This window comes from Lonchura striata, unplaced genomic scaffold, assembly GCF_046129695.1.
Source record: "Lonchura striata isolate bLonStr1 unplaced genomic scaffold, bLonStr1.mat Scaffold_269, whole genome shotgun sequence".
NCBI lineage: Eukaryota > Metazoa > Chordata > Aves > Passeriformes > Estrildidae > Lonchura > Lonchura striata.
Window position 1 is genome coordinate 10,403 of NW_027461156.1, and position 22,364 is coordinate 32,766.

A 22,364-nucleotide genomic window follows, 5' to 3' on the forward strand; every position below is an offset into this window, starting at 1 on the left:
GCCCCCACAGCCCCCACAGCCCCTATAGCCCCCACAGCCCCTATAGCCCCCACAGCCCCCACAGCCCCCATAGCCCCTATAGCCCCCACAGCCCCCACAGCCCCCACAGCCCCTATAGCCCCTATAGCCCCCACAGCCCCTATAGCCCCTATAGCCCCCACAGCCCCCACAGCCCCTATAGCCCCTATAGCCCCCATAGCCCCCACAGCCCCTATAGCCCCCACAGCCCCTATAGCCCCCACAGCCCCTATAGCCCCTATAGCCCCCACAGCCCCTATAGCCCCTATAGCACCTATAGCCCCCACAGCCCCTATAGCCCCTATAGCCCCTATAGCCCCCACAGCCCCCACAGCCCCTATAGCCCCTATAGCCCCCACAGCCCCTATAGCCCCTATAGCCCCCACAGCCCCCACAGCCCCTATAGCCCCCACAGCCCCTATAGCCCCCACAGCCCCTATAGCCCCTATAGCCCCCACAGCCCCTATAGCCCCTATAGCCCCCACAGCCCCTATAGCCCCTATAGCCCCTATAGCCCCCACAGCCCCTATAGCCCCTATAGCCCCCACAGCCCCCATAGCCCCCACAGCCCCCACAGCCCCTATAGCCCCCACAGCCCCTATAGCCCCCACAGCCCCTATAGCCCCCACAGCCCCTATAGCCCCTATAGCCCCTATAGCCCCCACAGCCCCCACAGCCCCATAGCCCCCACAGCCCCTATAGCCCCTATAGCCCCTATAGCCCCCACAGCCCCTATAGCCCCTATAGCCCCCATAGCCCCTATAGCCCCCACAGCCCCTATAGCCCCCATAGCCCCCACAGCCCCCACAGCCCCCATAGCCCCCATAGCCCCTATAGCCCCAAGCCCCCCGAGCCCCCCCAAGCCCCCCAGCCACGCCCCCTGCCCAGGCCCCGCCCCCTGGCGGCCGCGCACGCGCACTGCGCCGGGCCCATCCCGCGGCCGCGGACCCGCAGGTACCGGAGGGGGGGGGCGCGGAATTTGGGGAGGGGTCGGTGCCGGTACCACCCCGGGGGGTGCCTGGGGGTCGTTCCCGCTGTCCCCCGGTCCTTCAGCCCCGGCCCCGCCCCGCCCCGGCCCCGCCATCCCCGGCCGCGCTCCCTGCGCATCCCTCGGGCCCGGCGCGGCCCCGGCGGGGGTGGGGGGCGCATCCCGGAGCCCCCTCCCCATTTTCCGGGACGCATCCGCAATCCCGGGGACCCCTCCCCATCCCGGGGACCCCCGGCCTGGCCCCCGCGCAGCCCGGTGCCCCCATCCCGGTCCCTCCCTGCATCCCCATCCTCTCCTGCATCCCGGAGCCCCCTCCCCATCCCGGGCCCCTCCGCATCCCGACGCCCCCTCCCCATTCTCGGGGACCCCTCCCCATCCCGGGGACCCCTCCCCATCCCGGGGACCCCCGCCAGGCCCCTCCTTCGTTCCGGTGCCCCCATCCCCATTCCCGGTCCCTCCCAGTATCTCGATTTCCCCCGGGATCCCGGTGCCCCCTCCCCACTCTCGGTGCCCCCTCCCCACTCCCGGTGCCCCCTCCCCATTCCCGGTGCCCCCTCCCCATCCCAGTCCCGGTGCCCCCTCCCCACCCCCGGTGCCCCCTCCCCACCCCCGGTGCCCCCTCCCCACTCCCGGTGCCCCCTCCCAATTCTCGGTGCCCCCTCCCCACCACCGGTGCCCCCTCCCCATTCTCGGTGCCCCCTCCCCACCACCGGTGCCCCCTCCCCATTCTCGGTGCCCCCTCCCCATTCCCGGTGCCCCCTCCCCACCACCGGTGCCCCCTCCCCATTCCCGGTGCCCCCTCCCCACTCCCGGTGCCCCCTCCCCATTCTCGGTGCCCCCTCCCCATTCCCGGTGCCCTCTCCCCATTCTCGGTGCCCCCTCCCCACTCCCGGTGCCCCCTCCCCACTCTCGGTGCCCCCTCCCCATTCCCGGTGCCCCCTCCCCACCCCCGGTGCCCCCTCCCCACTCCCGGTGCCCCCTCCCCATTCTCGGTGCCCCCTCCCCACCCCCGGTGCCCCCTCCCCACTCTCGGTGCCCCCTCCCCACTCCCGGTGCCCCCTCCCCATTCCCGGTGCCCCCTCCCCACCTCCGGTGCCCCCTCCCCACTCCCGGTGCCCCCTCCCCACTCTCGGTGCCCCCTCCCCATTCTCGGTGCCCCCTCCCCATTCCCGGTGCCCCCTCCCCATTCTCGGTGCCCCCTCCCCACCCCCGGTGCCCCCTCCCCATACCGGGTGCCCCCTCCCCACTCCCGGTGCCCCCTCCCCACTCCCGGTGCCCCCTCCCCACTCTCGGTGCCCCCTCCCCACCCCCGGTGCCCCCTCCCCATACCGGGTGCCCCCTCCCCACTCCCGGTGCCCCCTCCCCACTCTCGGTGCCCCCTCCCCATTCCCGGTGCCCCCTCCCCACCCCCGGTGCCCCCTCCCCATTCCCGGTGCCCCCTCCCCATTCCCTCTCCCCCTCACCCCGGCAGCCCAAGGGGGGGGTCCATCCCCCCCAAACCCCCCCAAACCCCCCCTGTCCCCCCCCCCAGGCCTCGCCATGACCAAGGAGCGCGGGGGGGACCCCCCGGCGGGGGGGGCGCCGCCCCCCGACCCCCCCAGCCCGGTGGTGGAGCGGCGCAAGAAGCCGATGGTTCACCCCGCCGCCCCCGCGCCCCTGCCCAAGGACTACGGTGAGACCCCCCCCAAAAAACGGCACCCCAAAAAACGGGAAACCCCCCAAAAAATGGGACACCAAATCATGGGACCCTCCCCAAAAAACGGGACCCCAAAAAACGGGAACCCCCCCAAAAAATGGGACCCAAAAAATGGGACCCTCCCCAAAAATCGGGATCCCAAATCATGGGACACTCCCCAAAAAACGGGACCCCAAAAAAGGGACCCTCCCCAAAAAACGGGACCCAAAAAATGGGACCCTCCCCAAAAAACGGGATCCAAATCATGGGACACTCCCCAAAAAACGGGAGCCCAAATCACGGGACCCTCCCCAAAAAACGGGACCCAAAAAATGGGACCCTCCCCAAAAAACGGGATCTCAAATCACGGGACCCTCCCCAAAAAACGGGACCCCAAAAAACGGGACCCTCCCAAAAGACGGGATCCCAAATCATGGGACCCTCCCCAAAAAACGGGACCCCAAATCATTGGACACTCCCCAAAAAACGGGACCCCAAAAAACGGGAACCCCCCCAAAAAACGGGACACCAAAAAACGGGACCCTCCCAAAAAAACGGGACCCCAAGAAACGGGACCCTCCCAAAAAAACGGGACCCCAAGAAACGGGACCCTCCCCAAATCACAGGATCCCAAATCACGGGGCCCTCCCCAAAAAACGGGACCCCAAAAAACGGGACCCTCCCCAAATTACGGGATCCCAAATCACGGGACCCCAAAAAAGGGACCCTCCCCACAAAAAGGGACCCCCACAGCGGATAGGAAACCCCCCAAAAAGGGACCCACTCAGGGACAGGGACCCCCCCCCAGGTGACAACAACCCCCCCAGGGCACTGAGACCCCCCCAGGCCACAAAGGACCCCATGGGGACCCCCAAAATTGCCCAGAGTGACTCTGGGGGGTTTCTCTGCTGGCTGATTTGGGGCTGAGCATTTTGGGGGTGCGACCCCCCCCAGATGACAACGACCCCCCAAAAGTGACCCCCGAGGTGAAAACGACCCCCCCAGGGCACAGAGACCCCACCCAGGGCACTGAGACCCCCCCCAGGCCACAAAGGACCCCATGGGGACCCCCAAAATTGCTCAGAGTGACTCTGGGGGGTTTCTCTGCTGGCTGATTTGGGGCTGAGCATTTTGGGGGTGCAACCCCCCAGATGACAACGACCTCCCCCCCCAAAAGTGACCCCCGAGGTGAAAACGACCCTCCCAGGGCACAGAGACCCCTCCCAGGGCACTGAGACCCCCCCAGGCCACAAAGGACCCCATGGGGACCCCCAAAATTGCTCAGAGTGACTCTGGGGGGTTTCTCTGCTGCCTGATTTGGGACTGAGCATTTTGGGGGTGCAACCCCCCAGATGACAACGACCCCCCCAAAAGTGACCCCAAGGGGTGACCACAACCCCCCCAGGGCACTGAGACCCCCCCCAGGCCACAAAGGACCCCATGGGGACCCCCAAAATTGCTCAGAGTGACTCTGGGGGGTTTCTCTGCTGGCTGATTTGGGGTTGAACATTTTGGGGGTGCAACCCCCCCAGATGAGAACGACCCCCCCAAAAGTGACCCCCGAGGTGAAAACGACCCCCCCAGGGCACAGAGACCCCCCCCCAGGCCACAAAGGACCCCATGGGGACCCCCAAAATTGCCCAGAGTGACTCTGGGGGGTTTCTCTGCTGGCTGATTTGGGGCTGAGCATTTTGGGGGTGTCCCCCCCGTGTCCCCCCACCCCAGCCTTCACCTTCTTCGACCCCAACGACGCGGCGTGCCGGGAGATCCTGCTGGACCCCCGCACCACCGTGCCCCAGCTCTTCGCCATCCTGCGCCAGTGGGTGCCGCAGGTGCAGCACAGCGTGGACCTCATCGGCAACGAGGTGGGCGCGGGGGGCTCGGGGGGTCCCGAGGCGGTTTGAGGGGGTCCTCAGGGGGTTTGAGGGGGATCTGAGGGGTTTTGGGGGGGATCTGAGGGGGTTCAGGGGTCCTGAGTCAGGTTTGGGGGGGATCTGAGGGGGTCTGGGGGGATCTGAGGGGGTTGGGGGGGGGATCTGAGGGGGTTCAGGGGTCCTGAGTCAGGTTTGGGGGGGATCTGAGGGGTTTGGGGGGGGTCTGAGGGGGTTCAAGGGTCCTGAGTCAGGTTTGGGGGGGATCTGAGGGGATGTGGGGGGATCTGAGGGGGTTCAGGGGTCCTGAGTCAGGTTTGGGGGGGATCTGAGGGGATTTGGGGGGATCTTAGGGGATTTGGGGGGGTCTGAGGGGGTTTCAAGGGATTTTCGGGGGACTGGAGGGGGATCTGAGGGGGTTTGGGGGGATCTGAGGGGGGTTCGGGGGATCTGAGGGGGTTTGGGGGGTTCCTCAGGGGGTTCGGGGAGATCTGAGGGGGTTTGGGGGGGTGCTGGTGGGGGTTTGGGGGAGATCTGAGGGATGTCCCCAGTGTCCCCGGGTTGTCCCCGGGGTGTCCTTGAGGTGGCACTGGGTGGCACTGGTGACATTGGGAAGTCCACGGTGGAATTGAGGTGTCCCTGGGGATGTCCCTGGTGTCCCTGGGGTGTCCCTGAGGATGTCCCTGGTGTCCCTGGGGTGTCCCCGGGGTGTCCTTGAGGTGGCACTGGGGTGTCCCTGGGGTGTCCCTGGGGATGTTCCTGGTGTCCCTGGGGTGTCCCTGGGGTGTCCCTGGGGATGTCCCTGGTGTCCCTGGGGTGTCCCTGGTGTCCCTGGTGTCCCCGGGGTGTCCCTGGGGATGTTCCTGGTGTCCCTGGTGTCCCTGGGGTGTCCCTGGGGATGTCCCTGGTGTCCCTGGGGTGTCCCTGGTGTCCCTGGGGTGTCCCTGCGATGTCCCCGGGGTGTCCCCACCACGTCCCCGTGTCCCCGCAGATCCTGCGCCGCGGGTGCCACGTGGATGACCGGGACGGACTGACGGACATGACGCTGCTGCACTACGCCTGCAAGGCCGGCGCCCACGGCGTGGGTGGGTGACAGCGACGGGGACAGGGCCACCGTGTCCCCAGCGTGTCCCCAAGGTGTCCCCAGGGTGTCCCCAATGTCCCCAGTGTCCCCAGGGTGTCCTCAGGGTGTCCCCAGTGTCCCCAGGGTGTCCTCAGGGTGTCCCCGGTGTGGGTGGGTGACAGGGACAGGGACAGGGACAGGGTCACCATGTCCCCAGGGTGTCCCCAGTGTCCCCAATGATGTCCCCGATGTCCCCCAATGTCCCCAGTGCCCCCCATCCCCTCAATGCCCCCAATGTCCCCCGTGTCCCCAGTGTCCCTAGTGTCCCCAATGTCCCCCCTGTCCCCAGTGTCCCCAATGTCCCCAATCCCCCCGCTGTCCCCAGATGTCCCCAGTGTCCCCAATGTCCCCAATCCCCCCGCTGTCCCCAGATGTCCCCAGTGTCCCCAATGTCCCCAGCGTCTCCAATGTCCACAATCCCACCGCTGTCCCCAATCCCCCCGATGTCCCCTGATGTCCCCAATGTCCCCAGTGTCCCCAATGTCCCTGATGTCCCCTGATGTCCCCAATGTCCCCAGTGTCCCCAGTGTCCCCAGTGTCCCCAATGTCCCCAGTGTGCCCAATCCCCCCGATGTCCCCAATGTCCCCAGTGTCCCCAATGTCCCTGACCCCCCAATGTCCCCAGTGTCCCCAATGTCCCCAGTGTCCCCAGTCCCCCCAATGTCCCCAATCCCCCCAATGTCCCCAATGTCCCCACTGTCCCCAATCCCCCCGCTGTCCCCAATCCCCCCGCTGTCCCCAGTGTCCCCACTGTCCCCAATCCCCCCGCTGTCCCCAATCCCCCCGCTGTCCCCGCTGTCCCCAATCCCCCCGCTGTCCCCGCTGTCCCCAGGTGACCCCGCGGCCGCCGTCCGTCTGTCCACGCGGCTGCTGGCGCTGGGCGGGGACGCGGGGCTGCGCAGCCGCTGGACGCACATGAACGCGCTGCACTACGCCGCCTACTTCGACGTGCCCGAGCTCATCCGCACCCTGCTGCGGGCGGCCGCGCCCCGAGGTGGGCACCCCAAATCGGGAACGGCACCCCAAATGGGGAATGAGCCCCCCAAAATGGGAATGAGACCCCTAAATCGGGAATGAGACCCCTAAATCAGGAATGAGGCCCCCAAATGGGGAATGAGACCCCTAAATGGGGATTGAGCCCCCCAAATAGGGAACGGCACCCCAAATGGGGAATGAGCCCCCCAAAATGGGAATGAGACCCCTAAATCGGGAATGAGACCCCTAAATCAGGAATGAGGCCCCCAAATGGGGAATGAGACCCCTAAATGGGGATTGAGCCCCCCAAATAGGGAACGGCACCCCAAATGGGGAATGAGCCCCCCAAAATGGGAATGAGACCCCTAAATCGGGATTGAGACCCCCAAATGGGGATTGAGCCCCCCAAAATGAGAATGAGACCCCTACATCGGGAATGAGACCCCTAAATCGGGATTGAGACCCCCAAATGGGGAATGAGCCCCCCAAAATGGGAATGAGACCCCTAAATCGGGATTGAGACCCCCAAATGGGGATTGAGCCCCCCAAAATGGGAATGAGACCCCCAAATGGGGAATGAGACCCCTAAATCGGGATTGAGACCCCCAAATGGGGATTGAGCCCCCCAAAATGAGAATGAGACCCCTAAATCGGGAATGAGACCCCTAAATCGGGATTGAGACCCCCAAAATGAGAATGAGACCCCTAAATCGGGAATGAGACCCCTAAATCGGGATTGAGACCCCCAAAATGAGAATGAGACCCCTAAATCGGGAATGAGACCCCCAAATGGGGAATGAGCCCCCCAAAATGAGAATGAGACCCCTAAATCGGGAATGAGACCCCCAAATGGGGATTGAGCCCCCCAAAATGGGGAATGAGACCCCCAAAATGAGAATGAGACCCCAAAATGGGGAATGAGACCCCCAAATGGGGAATGAGCCCCCCAAAATGAGAATGAGACCCCTAAATCGGGAATGAGACCCCCAAATGGGGAATGAGCCCCCCAAAATGAGAATGGCACCCTCAGAGAGGGAATGGCACCCCCAGATCCCAGCTGGCACCACCAGAGAGGGATTGGCACCCCCAAATCGGGATTGGCACCCCCAGATCGGGAATGGCACCTCAGGATTGGGAATGAGACCCCCAAATCGGGAATGGCACCCCCAGTTCGGGAATGGCACCCCAAGTTTGGGAATGGCACCCCCAGTTCGGGATTGGCACTCCCAGTTTAGGAATGGCACCCCCAGTTCGGGAATGGCACCCCCGGATTGGGAATGAGACCCCCAGTTTGGGATTGGCACCCCCAAATCGGGAATGGCACCCTCAAAATTGGGATTGGCACCCCTGGATCCCAGCTGGCTCCCCCAGTTTGGGAATGGCACCCCCAAAATCGGGAATGACCCCTCACATAGCCGTGCCTCAGTTTCCCCCCTACATTTGGTGATTTGGGGGTCCCCTAGTGCCCCGTGCCTCAGTTTCCCCCAATGCTTTCGGTGGTTTTGAGGTTTCACCATGACCGTGCCTCAGTTTCCCCCGGGATTTTTCGGATCCGCTTTGGATTTTTGGGATCCCCCCCATACATCCACCACCCCCTGCCCTTTTTGGGGTTCCCCGTGCCTCAGTTTCCCCCCTACATTTGGTGATTTGGGGGTCCCCTAGTGCCCCGTGCCTCAGTTTCCCCCAATGCTTTCGGTGGTTTTGAGGTTTCCCCCTTGCCGTTCCTCAGTTTCCCCCGGGATTTTTCCAATCCACTTCGGATTTTTGGGATTCCCCCCCATACATCCACCACCCCCGGCCCTTTTTGGGGTTCCCCGTGCCTCAGTTTCCCCCCGAATTTCCCGCAGTGCTGCACTCGACCTGCAGCGATTTCAGCCACGGCACCGCGCTGCACATCGCGGCCTCCAACCTGTGCCTGGGGGCGGTGCGCTGCCTGCTGGAGCACGGCGCCGACCCCGCCCTCAGGGTACGGGGGGATTTTGGGGGGTCCTGGGGGGAATTTTTGGGGGTGGGGGGCTCGGGGAGGGTCAGGGTTTTTTGGGAGATTTGGGATTTGGGGTTTGGGATGGGGTTTGGGTTGGGGGCGCTGCCTGCTGGAGCACGGCGCCGACCCCGCCCTCAGGGTACGGGGGGATTTTGGGGAGTCCAGGGGGGGATTTTGGGGGTGGGGGGCTCGGGGAGGGTCGGTATTTTGGGGGGATTTGGGATGGATCAGGGATTTTGGGGAAATTGGGGTTTGGGGTTGGGGGCGCTGCCTGCTGGAGCACAGCGCCGACCCGCCCTCAGGGTACGGGGGGATTTTGGGGGGTCCTGGGGGGATTTTGGGGTGGGGGGCTCGGGGAGGGTCGGGGTTTTTTGGGAGATTTGGGCGGATTTGGGATTTGGGATTTGGGATTTGGGATTTGGGATTTGGGATTTGGGATTTGGGATTTGGGATTTGGGGTTTGGGGTTTGGGGTGGGGGCGCTGCCTGCTGGAGCACGGCGCCGACCCCGCCCTCAGGGTATGGGGGGATTTTGGGGGGTCCTGGGGGAATTTTTGGGGGTCCTGGGGGGATTTGGGGGTGGGGGGCTCGGGGAGGGTCGGTATTTTGGGGGGATTTGGGATGGATCAGGGATTTTGGGGGAATTGGGATTTGGGGTTGGGGGCGATGCCTGCTGGAGCACGGCGCCGACCCCGCCCTCAGGGTACAGGGGGATTTTGGGGGGTCCTGGGGGGATTTTTGGGGGTCCTGGAGGGGTTTGAGGTGTCCTGGAAACACACGGGGGTTTTGGGGCGTCCTGAGGACACATTGGGGGGTTCCTGAGGAGTTTTGGTGCCACCAAAACCTCCGGAGAGCTGGGTTTCACCTGGGGAGCCACCAGGCCACCTGTAGCCACTTGTGGCCACCCGTGACCACCTGTAGCCACCTGTGGTCACCAGATGGGGGGTCCTGGGGGGGTTTTGGGGGTCCTGAGGACACATTGGGGGTTCTTGACGAGTTTTGGTGCCACCAAAACCTCCGGAGAGCTGGGTTTCACCTGGGGATCCACCAGGCCACCTGTAGCCACCCGTGGCCACCCGTGACCACCTGTAGCCACCCGTGGCCACCGCAGACGCCCCCCGGTTGTCCCCCCAGAACAGCAAGGGCCAGGTGGCGGCCGAGGTGGTGCCGGACCCCACGGACATGGCGCTGGACCGGGCGGAGGCGGCGGAGGCGGCGCGGGAGCTGCGGCGGCTGCTGCTGGACGCGGTGCCGCTGAGCTGCAGCCTGCCGCGCGTCACCCTGCCCAACTACGACAACCTGCCCGGCACGCTGATGCTGCTGTGCCTGGGGCTGCAGCTGGGGGACCGCGTGCGGCTGGACAGCGGCAAGGTGGGTGTGTCACCTGTGTCACCCCCTGTGTCACCCTGTGTCACCCTAAACCCATCCCATGTCACCCTGTGTCACCCCCTGTGTCACCCTCCTGCTGCTGTGCCTGGGGCTGCAGCTGGGGGACCGCGTGCGGCTGGACAGCGGCAAGGTGGGTGTGTCACCTGTGTCACCCTCTGTGTCACCTGTGTCACCCTGTGTCACCCCTGTGTCACCCTGTGTCACCCCTGTGTCACCCTAAACCCATCCCATGTCACCCCTGTGTCACCCCTGTGTCACCCCTGTGTCACCCTAAACCCATCCCATGTCACCCCTGTGTCACCCCTGTGTCACCCCTGTGTCACCCTAAACCCATCCCATGTCACCCTGTGTCACCCCTGTGTCACCCTGCCCAACTACGACAACCTGCCCGGCACGCTGATGCTGCTGTGCCTGGGGCTGCAGCTGGGGGACCGGGTCCGGCTGGACAGCGGCAAGGTGTGTCACCCCCTGTGTCACCCTCTGTGTCACCCTAAACCCATCCCATGTCACCCCTGTGTCACCCCTGTGTCACCCCCCGTGTCACCCTCCTGCTGCTGTGCCTGGGGTGCAGCTGGGGGACCGCGTCAGGCTGGACAGCGGCAAGGTGGGTGTGTCACCTGTGTCACCTGTGTCACCCTAAACCTGCTCTGTGTCACCCCTGTGTCACCCTAAACCCATCCCATGTCACCCCCCGTGTCACCCTCCTGCTGCTGTGCCTGGGGCTGCAGCTGGGGGACCGGGTCCGGCTGGACAGCGGGAAGGTGGGTGTGTCACCTGTGTCACCCTCTGTGTCACCTGTGTCACCCTAAACCCATCCCCTGTCACCCTGTGTCACCCCTGTGTCACCCTCCTGCTGCTGTGCCTGGGGCTGCAGCTGGGGGACCGCGTCCAGCTGGACAGTGGCAAGGTGGGTGTGTCACCTGTGTCACCCTCTGTGTCACCTGTGTCACCGCTGTCTCACCTGTGTCATCCCTGTGTCACCTGTGTCACCCTAAACCCATCCCATGTCACCCCGTGTCACCCCCGTGTCACCTGTGTCACCCTAAACCTGCCCTGTGTCCCACCTGTGTCACCTGTGTCACCTGTGTCACCTGTGTGTAACCTGTGTCACCCCTGTGTCACCCCTGTGTCACCCTAAACCCATCCCATGTCACCCCGTGTCACCCCCGTGTCACCTGTGTCACCTTAAACCTGCCCTGTGTCCCACCTGTGTCACCTGTGTCACCTGTGTCACCTGTGTGTAACCTGTGTCACCCCTGTGTCACCCCTGTGTCACCCTAAACCCATCCCATGTCACCCCGTGTCACCCCCGTGTCACCTGTGTCACCCTAAACCTGCCCTGTGTCCCACCTGTGTCACCTGTGTCACCCTAAACCCATCCCATGTCACCCTGTGTCACCCCCGTGTCACCTGTGTCACCCTAAACCTGCCCCGTGTCACCTGTGTCACCTCAGAGCCACTCAGGGCATCCTCAAACACCCCCTGGGTCACCTGTGCCACCCCAATGTCACCTGTGTCACCCCAAACCTGCCCTCTGTCACCCCGGTGTCCCGTGCCAGGTGGGCACACTCCGGTTCTGTGGCACCACAGCCCGTGCTGGGATTTCGGGGTTTGGGATTTTGGGATTTTTGTAGGATTTGGGGTTTTTTCAGGATTTGGGGGTTTTTTTTGGGTGTTTTTGGGGTATTTCGGGGGTCTGTTTTTGGGGTCCGGGTGTCACCCCAGTGTCCCGTGCCAGGTGGGCACGCTCCGGTTCTGTGGCACCACGGCCCCGGTTGGGATTTTGGGATTTTTGTAGGATTTGGGGTTTTTTCAGGATTTGGGGGGTTTTTTTGGGTGGTTTGGGGTATTTTGGGGGTCTGTTTTTGGGGTCCGGGTGTCACCCCGGTGTCCCCGTGCCAGGTGGGCACGCTCCGGTTCTGCGGCACCACGGCCCCCGCTGCGATTTCGGGGTTTGGGATTTTGGGATTTTTGTAGGATTTGGGGTTTTTTCAGGATTTGGGGGTTTTTTTTGGGGTGTTTTTGGGGTATTTTGGGGGTCTGTTTTTGGGGTCCGGGTGTCACCCCGGTGTCCCCGTGCCAGGTGGGCACGCTCCGGTTCTGTGGCACCACGGCCCGTGCTGGGATTTTGGGATTTTTGTAGGATTTGGGATTTTTTTCAGGATTTGGGGTTTTTTTGGGTGTTTTTTGGGTGTTTTTGGGGTATTTTGGGGGTCTGTTTTTGGGGTCCGGGTGTCACCCCGGTGTCCCCGTGCCAGGTGGGCACGCTCCGGTTCTGTGGCACCATGGCCCCGGTTGGGATTTTGGGATTTTTGTAGGATTTGGGATTTTTTTCAGGATTTGGGGTTTTTTTGGGTGTTTTTTTGGGTGTTTTTGGGGTATTTCGGGGGTCTGTTTTTGGGGTCCGGGTGTCACCCCGGTGTCCCGTGCCAGGTGGGCACGCTCCGGTTCTGTGGCACAATGGCCCCCGCTGCGATTTTGGGGTTTGGGATTTTGGGATTTTTGTAGGATTTGGGATTTTTTTTAGGATTTGGGGTTTTTTTGGGTGTTTTTTTGGGTGTTTTTGGGGTATTTCGGGGGTCTGTTTTTGGGGTCCGGGTGTCACCCCGGTGTCCCGTGCCAGGTGGGCACGCTCCGGTTCTATGGCACCACGGCCCGTTCTGGGATTTCGGGGTTTGGGATTTTGGGATTTTTGTAGGATTTGGGATTTTTTTTAGGATTGGGTTTTTTTTGGGTGTTTTTGGGGTATTTCGGGGGTCTGTTTTTGGGGTCCGGGTGTCACCCCGGTGTCCCGTGCCAGGTGGGCACACTCCGGTTCTGTGGCACCACGGCCCCCGCTGCGATTTTGGGATTTTTGTAGGATTTTGGGTTTTTTTAGGATTGGGTTTTTTTGGGGGTTTTTTGGGGTGTTTTTGGGGTATTTTGGGGGTCTGTTTTTGGGGTCCGGGTGTCACCCCGGTGTCCCCGTGCCAGGTGGGCACGCTCCGGTTCTGTGGCACCACAGCCCCGGTTGGGATTTTGGGATTTTTGTAGGATTTGGGATTTTTTTCAGGATTTGGGATTTTTTTGGGGTTTTTTTGGGTGTTTTTGGGGTATTTCGGGGGTCTGTTTTTGGGGTCCGGGTGTCACCCCGGTGTCCCCGTGCCAGGTGGGCACGCTCCGGTTCTGTGGCACCACGGCCTTCGCCAGCGGTCAGTGGGCCGGGGTGGAGCTGGACGAGCCCGAGGGGAAGAACGACGGCAGCGTGGGGGGGGTGCGCTACTTCATCTGCCCCCCCAAAACCGGTACGGACCCCCGGGACCCCCCCGGGACCCCCGGGACCCCCTGGGACCCCCTGGGGTCAACCAGGACCCCCAGGAACTTTAGGAACCCCTCGGGACCCCCGGAAACCCCTGGGACCCCCCTCGCGACCCCTGAGACCCTCCTGGGACCTCCGGGACCCCCAGGGACCCCCGGGAACCCCTCGGGACCCCTGGGAACCCCTGGGACCCCCCTCGCGACCCCTGAGACCCTCCTGGGACCCCTGGGAACCCCTGGGACCCCCCGAGAACCCCTCGGGACCCCTGGGAACCCCTGGGACCCCCCGAGAACCCCTCGGGACCCCTGGGAACCCCTGGGACTCCCCCCGCGACCCCTGAGACCCTCCTGGGACCCCCCGGGACCCCCTGGGACCCCCCGAGAACCCCTCGGGACCCCCAGGAACCCCTGGGACCCCCCCTGGGACCCCTGAGACCCTCCTGGGACCCCCGAGAACCCCTGGGACCCCCCGGGAACCCCCAGGACCCTCCTGGGACCCCTGGGCACCCCCTGGGACCCCCCGGGACCCCCCAAGACCCCCGGGACACCCTTGGGACCCCCCGGGACCCCTGAGACCCTCCTGGGACCCCCGGGAACCCCTGGGACCCCCCGGGAACCCCCAGGACCCTCCTGGGACCCCTGGGCACCCCCTGGGACCCCCCGGGACCCCCCAAGACCCCCGGGACACCCTTGGGACCCCCTGGGACCCCTGAGACCCTCCTGGGACCCCCAGGAACCCCTGGGACCCCCGGGAACCCCCAGGACCCTCCTGGGACCCCTGGGCACCCCCTGGGACCCCCCGGGACCCCCCAAGACCCCCGGGACACCCTTGGGACCCCCCGGGACCCCTGAGACCCTCCTGGGACCCCCCGAGAACCCCTGGGACCCCCCAGGACCCTCCTGGGACCCCTGGGACCCCCGGGACCCCCCAAGACCCCCGGGACACCCTTGGGACCCCCAGGGGTGGGGGGGGATCTCCTGGGGGGGCTTCCCTGGACCTTTTGGAGGTGTGGGGGGGTTGGACTGGTCCATACTGGGTTATACTGGTCTGTACTGGTTTATACCGGTCCATGCTGGTCCATACTGGTCTGTACTGGTCCATGCTGGTCCTTACTGGTTTATACTGGTCTTTACTGGTCCTTACTGGTTTGTACTGGTTTATACTGGTCCATACTGGTTTGTCCTGGTTTATACTGGTCCTTACTGGTTTGTACTGGTTTGTACTGGTTTATACTGGTCCATACTGGTTTGTACTGGTTTGTACTGGTTTATACTGGTCCATACTGGTTTGTACTGGTTTATACTGGTCCTTACTGGTCCTTACTGGTTTGTACTGGTTTATACTGGTCCTTACTGGTTTGCACTGGTTTGTACTGGTTTATACTGGTCCTTACTGGTCCTTACTGGTTTGTACTGGTTTATACTGGTCCTTACTGGTTTGTACTGGTTTATACTGGTTTATACTGGTTCTTACTGGTTTGTACGGGTTTGTACTGGTTTATACTGGTCCTTACTGGTTTATACTGGTCCTTACTGGTTTGTACTGGTTTATACTGGTTTATACTGGTTCTTACTGGTTTGTACTGGTTTATACTGGTCCTTACTGGTTTGTACTGGTTTGTACTGGTCCTTACTGGTCCTTACTGGTTTGTACTGGTTTATACTGGTCCTTACTGGTCCTTACTGGTTTGTACTGGTTTATACTGGTCCTTACTGGTTTGTACTGGTCCATACTGGTTTGTACTGGTTTATACTGGTTTATACTGGTTCTTACTGGTCCATACTGGTTTGTACTGGTTTGTACCGGCCGCAGGCGTCTTCGCCTCGGTGTCCCGGATCTCCAAGGCCGAGGAGCAGCCACCGGCGCCGTCGCCCCCCCCGAGCCCCCCGGGACCCCCGGCCCGAGCCCCCCACAAATCCCGCAAGGACAAGAGAGGTATGGACCCCCCCCCAAAATCCCGGGGACGCCCCCAAAAATCCCGGGGAAACTCCCAAAATCCAGGGAAACCACCCCAAAAATCTGCGGGAACCAACCCAAGTACAGGGGGACCCCCAAAATCCACGGGGACCCCCAAAAATCCAGGGGACACCCCCTGAAACCCTCCCAAAATCCCGGGGGACTCCCAAAATCCACGGGGACCTCCCAAAATCCCCTGAAAACCCCCCCCCAAAATCCTGGGGGACTCCCAGGACTCGGGATATATGTGGCTGAGATGGGCGTGGCCGGGTGGGCGTGGCCAGGTGGGCGTGGTCACTCTGGCCCCGCCCCAGGGTACCAAAAGTTGATGGGGGTGTGGCCTGGGTGGGTGTGGCCAAGATGGGCGTGGCCAGGATGGGCGTGGTCACAATGGCCACGCCCCCAGGGCCCCAAAAGTCAATGGGGGCGTGACCTGGGTGGGCGTGGCCATGATGGGCGTGGTCGGGGTGGGCGTGGTCACTCTGGCCCCGCCCACAGGGCCCCAAAAGTCAATGGGGGCGTGGCCTGGGTGGGCGTGGCCGGGGTGGGCGTGGTCACTCTGGCCCCGCCCACAGGGACCCAAAAGTCAATGGGGGCGTGGCCTGGGTGGGCGTGGCCATTATGGGCGTGTCCGGGTGGGCGTGGTCACTCTGGCCCCGCCCCCAGGGAACCCAAAAGTCAATGGGGGCGTGGCCAGGTGGGCGTGGCCAGGATGTGCGTGGTCACTCTGGCCCCGCCCCAGGGTCCCGGAAGCGCGCCGGGGCGTGGCTGGACCGCGAGGGCCGGCGCGTGGCGCCCGGGGACGCCGTGCTGGTGGCCGGGCAGCGCCAGGGCCGGGCCCGCTTCTACGGCCGCACCGACTTCGCCCCCGGTGAGACCCCCGCCCGCCCTGAGAGACCCCCACCCAAATCGGGACCCCCACCCAAATCGGGACCCCGACCCAAATTGGGACCCCGACCCACACTGAGAGACCCCGACCCAAATCAGGACCCTGACCCACGGAGAGACCCCGACCCACACTGAGAGACCCCGACCCAAATTGGGACCCTGACCCACACGGAGAGACCCCGACCCACACTGAGAGACCCCGACCCACGGAGACCCTGACCCACACTGAGACCCCTCCCCAGGGGTGGGACCCCCTTGAGGCACCCCCAAGACCCCTGGGATGGGACCCTCCGAGACCCCCCTGTGACACCCGATGTCCCCAAGTCCCCCTGATATCCCCAATGTCCCCCCAATGTCCCCAATCCCCCAAAATGTCCCCAGTGTCCCCAATGTCCCCCCAATGTCCCCCCAATGTCCCCAATGTCCCCCCAATGTCCCCAGTGTCCCCAATGTCCCAAAATGTCCCAAAATGTCCCCAGTGTCCCCAAATGTCCCCAATGTCCCCGATGTCCCCAATGTCCCCAATGTCCCAAATCCCCCCAATGTCCCAAAATGTCCCCAATGTCCCCCCAATGTCCCCCCAATGTCCCCCCAGTGTCCCCAATGTCCCCAATCCCCCCAATGTCCCAAATCCCCCCAGTGTCCCCAATCCCCCCAATGTCCCCAAATGTCCCCAATGTCCCCGATGTCCCCAGTTTCCCCAATGTCCCAAATCCCCCCAATGTCCCAAAATGTCCCCAGTGTCCCCCCCAATGTCCCCGCTGTCCCCAGGGTACTGGTTTGGGGTGGAGCTGGACTCGGCGGGCGGCAAACACGACGGCTCCGTTTTCGGGGTGCGCTACTTCACCTGCCCCCCCAAACACGGCGTCTTCGCACCCCCCTCCCGCGTCCAGAGGTGCGGGGGGACACGGGGGGGACACGGGGGGACATGGGGGGACATGGGGGGACATGTAGGGACACGGGGGGGACACGGGGGGACACGGGAGGGACACGGGAGGGACATGGGGGGACACGGGGGGACACGGGAGGGACATGGGGGGACATGGGGCGACACGGGGGAACATGGGGGAGAAGTGGGGACACGGGGGGGACACGGGGGGACACGGGGGGACACGGGTGGGACATGGGGGGGACACGGGGGGACACGGGTGGGACATGGGGGGGACACGGGGGGACACGGGGGGGACATGGGGGGACACGGGAGGGACATGGGGGGACACGGGGAGGACAGGGGGGGACACGGGAGGGACACGGGGGGACATGGGGGGGACATGTGGGGACACGGGAAGGACAGGGGGGGACACTGGGGGGACAGGGGGACATGGGGGGACACGGGGGGGACACGGGGGGGACATGGGGGGACATGGGGGGACGTGGGGACACGGGAAGGACATGGGGGGACATGGAGGGGACAGTGGGGGACACCGGGGTGGGACAGTGGGGTCCAGGGAGGTGACGGGGGACACGGGAAGGTCACCAGGGGTCACTGGGATGTGGGGGTGGGGAGGGACACGGGGCCAGGGGTCATCGGGAGGTCACACAGGGGTCACCGAGGGGTCGCAGGGGTCGCCGAGGGGACACGGGGGTCACCCCCTGTCCCCGTGTCACCCCCAGGGTCGGGGGGCCCAAGGAGGAGCCCGGGGACGGCGGCGCCGAAAAGAAGGGACAGCCCGTCACAGGTGAGGGGCGGGGCCACGCGATGAGTGACGGGTGGGGGAAAGTGATTGACAGGTGGGTGGGGCAGTGATTGACAGGTGGGCGGGGAAGTGATTGACATGTGGGCGGGGAAGTGATTGACATGTGGGCGGGGCAGTGATTGACAGGTAGGCGGGGCAGTGATTGACATGTGGACAGGGCAGTGATTGACAGGTGGGTGTGGCAGTGATTGACAGGTGGGCGGGGCAGTGATTGACGGGTGGGTGTGGCAGTGATTGACAGGTGGGTGGGGCAGTGATTGACAGGTGGGCGGGCAGTGATTGACAGGTGGGCGGGGAAGTGATTGACATGTGGGCGGGGCAGTGATTGACAGGTGGGTGTGGCAGTGATTGACAGGTGGGCGGGGCAGTGATTGACAGGTGGGTGTAGCAGTGATTGACAGGTGGGCGGGGCAGTGATTGACAGGTGGGTGTAGCAGTGATTGACAGGTCGTGTGGCAGAGATTGACAGGTGGGCGTGGCAGTGATTGACAGGTGAATGTGACAATGATTGGCGGGTGGGTGTGACCATGACAGGTGGGCGGGGCAGGGCAGTGATTGACAGGTGGGCGGGCAGTGATTGACAGGTGGGCGGGGCAGGGTTGGCACTGCTGATTGGCTGTTGCGGGTGATGTGACCATGTCCCTGTGTCCCCCATGTCCCCCCGTGTCCCCCATGTCCCCCCATGTCCCCATGTCCCCCCATGTCCCCCTGTGTCCCCGTGTCCCTATGTCCCACATGTCCCCCCGTGTCCCCATGTCCCCCTATGTCCCCCCGTGTCCCCCATGTCCCCCCGTGTCCCCGTGTCCCCATGTCCCCGTGTCCCCCCATGTCCCCCCGTGTCCCCGTGTCCCCATGTCCCCGTGTCCCCCCATGTCCCCCATGTCCCCATGTCCCCCCATGTCCCCCATGTCCCCCCATGTCCCCATGTCCCCATGTCCCCCATGTCCCCGTGTCCCCCGTGTCCCCGTGTCCCCATGTCCCCATGTCCCCCCTGTGTCCCCGTGTCCCCATGTCACCCCATGTCCCCCCATGTCCCCCGTGTCCCTGTGTCCCCATGTCCCCGTGTCCCCCCATGTCCCCCCATGTCCCCATGTCCCCCCATGTCCCCCATGTCCCCCCATGTCCCCCGTGTCCCTGTGTCCCCGTGTCCCCATGTCCCCCATGTCCCCCCATGTCCCCCATGTCCCCCCATGTCCCCGTGTCCCCATGTCCCCCGTGTCCCCCCATGTCCCCCATGTCCCCTGTGTCCCCCGTGTCCCCCATGTCCCCCATGTCCCCTGTGTCCCCCGTGTCCCCCATGTCCCCCGTGTCCCCGTGTCCCCGCAGTGTCACAGCCCAAACGCTTCCCGGCCGTGCGGACCCCCAAGGACATCACATCCGAGAGCTCCTTCTCCAGGTGGGGACAGGGACAGGTCCACCGCCGGGTGGCTTTGTCCCCGGGGTGTGGCTTTGTCCCCACGCTGTCCCCAGAGGTGGCCCTGTCCCCATGAGGTGTCCCTGGGGGTGGACCTGTCCTTGCTGGGGCGTCCCCAGGGGTGTCCTCAGCGATGTCCCCATGTCCCCAGGGATGTCCCCATGTCCCCATGGGTGTCCCCATGGGTATCCCCAGGGATATCCCCATGTCCCCGTGTCCCCGTGTCCCCAGGGATGTCCCAGGGGTGTCCCCATGTCCCCGTGTCCCCAGGGACGTCCCTGGGACGTCCCCATGTCCCCATGGGTGTCCCCAGGGTTGTCCCCAGGGATGTCCCAGGGATGTCCCCATGTCCCGGTGTCCCCATGGGTGTCCCCAGGGGTGTCCCCATGGGTGTCCCCAGGGATGTCCCCATGTCCGCGTGTCCCCATGTCCCCAGGGATGTCCCCATGTCCCCAGGGTTGTCCCCAGGGATGTCCCAGGGATGTCCCCCTGTCCCCGTGTCCCCATGGGTGTCCCCATGGGTGTCCCCATGGATGTCCCCATGTCCCCATGTCCTCAGGGGTGTCCCCAGGGATGTCCCCGTGTCCCCAGGGGTGTCCCCAGGGATGTCCCCATGTCCCCATGGGTGTCCCCATGGGTGTCCCCAGGGGTGTCCCCGTGTCCCCGTGTCCCCATGGGTGTCCCCAGGGGTGTCCCAGGGGTGTCCCCATGTCCCCATGGGTGTCCCCAGGGGTGTCCCAGGGGTGTCCCCATGGGTGTCCCCACGTCCCCGTGTCCCCGTGTCCCCAGGGATGTCCCCATGTCCCCAGGGGTGTCCCCAGGGATGTCCCCATGTCCCCATGGGTGTCCCAGGGGTGTCCCCATGGGTGTCCCCACCTCCCCATGGGTGTCCCAGGGGTGTCCCCATGGGTGTCCCCAGGGATGTCCCCCTGTCCCCGTGTCCCCATGGGTGTCCCAGGGGTGTCCCCAGGGATGTCCCCATGTCCCCATGGGTGTCCCCAGGGATGTCCCCAGGGATGTCCCCCTGTCCCCGTGTCCCCATGGGTGTCCCCATGGGTGTCCCCATGTCCCCATGGGTGTCCCCATGGGTGTCCCCATGTCCCCATGGGTGTCCCAGGGGTGTCCCAGGGGTGTCCCCAGGGGTGTCCCCATGTCCCCATGTCCCCATGGGTGTCCCCATGGGTGTCCCCGTGTCCCCAGGCTGCTGTTCTGCTGCTGGTTCCCGTGGATGCTCCGGGCGGAGATGCAATCCTAACCCCCCCCGCCCCTCCCCCCCCCACCGCCCCTCCCCCACCCAGTGCCTTGGAGCCCCTCCCCCACCCGCCCCATCCCCCCCCGTCCCCCCCTGTCCCCTCCCCCTCCTCCCGGGCTGTTCCTTCTGGAACATTCCGCACTGGGGGAGGGGCGTTGGGCGTGGCCCCTCCCCCAAATTTGGGCCCAAACCTGCCAATAACAGCGATGGGGGAGGGGCCAGACCCCCCAAAACCCCAAATTTGGGCCCAAACCTGCCAATAAGAGCGATGGGGGTGGGGCCAGACCCCCCAAAACCCCAAATTTGGGCCCAAACCTGCCAATAAGAGCGATGGGGGTGGGGCCAGACCCCCCAAAACCCAAAATTTGGGCCCAAACCTGCCAATAACAGCGATGGGGTGGGGCCAGACCCCCCAAAACCCAAAATTTGGGCCCAAACCTGCCAATAACAGCGATGGGGGAGGGGCCAGACCCCCCAAAACCCCCCAGACCCCCCAAAACCCCAAATTTGGGCCCAAACCTGCCAATAACAGCGATGGGGGAGGGGCCAGACCCCCCAAAACCCCCCAGACCCCCCAAACCCCCAAATTTGGGCCCAAACCTGCCAATAACAGCGATGGGGGAGGGGCCAGACCCCCCAAAACCCCCCAGACCCCCCAAACCCCCAAATTTGGGCCCAAACCTGCCAATAACAGCGATGGGGGAGGGGCCAGACCCCCCAAAACCCCAAATTCGGGGGTCTTCACTCTGGAATCTATCAATTAAATAATTAATTAAGGGGGTTGAGGCCACGCCCCTTCCCGGGCCATTTTGGGGGTCCCAAATCCCAATTTTTGGGCTGTTCACTCCGGAATTTATCGATTATTTTTTTGGGGGGGGGATCCATGCCACGCCCACCACTCCCCAAATTTTTTTTGGTGAATCCACCCCCCCCCCCCAGTAAAATAATTAGGGCTGTTCTCTCCGGAATTAATGAATGAATGAATTAATTAACGTCGGGAATTGATGCCACGCCCCTTTCCCGGATAATATTTTGGGGATATCGATCAAAAAATATCAAAATTTTGATTTTTTTTTTTTTTTAGAATTTATTTATTTATTTTCTCCCCCCCTCCCGACCCCTCCCCAAAACCAGGGCCCGAGGTGGGGGAGGGGTCCCAGAGGGTCCCTCCTGGCCGCCCCTCCCCCACCCCCGCAGGAGCAATAACGCCCCTCCCCCACCCCCGCTCGTGTCAGTGGCTTTAATGTCCCCAAAAATGTCCCCAAAAATGTCCCCTCCCCCCAAAAAATGTCCCCTCCCCTCCCCCGCTGCCGCATGGGCCCCCCCGGAGCCGCTTCTGCCACCAATAAAATCCTTTGTACCGGAAAATTGGGGGAAATTCGGGGGGAAATGGGAAAATTGGGAGAAAATGGAAAAATTGGGGGAAATAATGGGAAAAAATTGGGAGAAAATGGCAAAATTTGGGGGGGGGGGAATGGAAAATAAATGGGGAAATGGGGAAATTTTGGGGGGAAATGGGGAAATTTTGGGGGGAATGGAAAAAAATGGGGAAATGGGGAAATTTTGGAAGGAATGGAAAAAATGGGGAAATGGGGAAATTTTGGGGGGAATGGAAAAAATGGGGAAATTGGGAAATTTTGGGGGGAAATGGGGAAATTTTGGGGGAAAATGGACACAAATGGGGAAATTTTGGGGGGAATGGAAAAAATGGGGAAATTGGGAAATTTTAGGGGGAAAATGGACAAAAATGGGGAAATTTTTTTGCGGAAATGGACACAAATGGGGAAATGGGGAAATTTTAAGGAGAAATGGAAAAAAACTGGGGAAATAGGGATAT

At 63.5% G+C, this 22,364-nt stretch overlaps 1 protein-coding gene across 1 annotated transcript; it reads left to right on the forward strand.

Annotated features, from left to right (window-relative positions):
- Window positions 1-929: 929 nt before the first annotated feature.
- On the forward strand, window positions 930-20,585 carry CLIP3 (CAP-Gly domain containing linker protein 3). Its single transcript, XM_077790709.1, has 14 exons — window positions 930-972; window positions 2,538-2,678; window positions 4,407-4,546; window positions 5,544-5,637; window positions 6,508-6,669; window positions 8,498-8,616; window positions 9,768-10,004; window positions 13,171-13,306; window positions 15,133-15,255; window positions 16,019-16,147; window positions 16,936-17,059; window positions 17,779-17,843; window positions 19,188-19,257; window positions 20,476-20,585. Exons 2-14 carry the CDS (start codon window positions 2,546-2,548, stop codon window positions 20,528-20,530), a joined length of 1,587 nt encoding a protein of 528 aa, XP_077646835.1. The 5' UTR covers window positions 930-972; window positions 2,538-2,545; the 3' UTR covers window positions 20,531-20,585.
- Window positions 20,586-22,364: the final 1,779 nt, after the last annotated feature.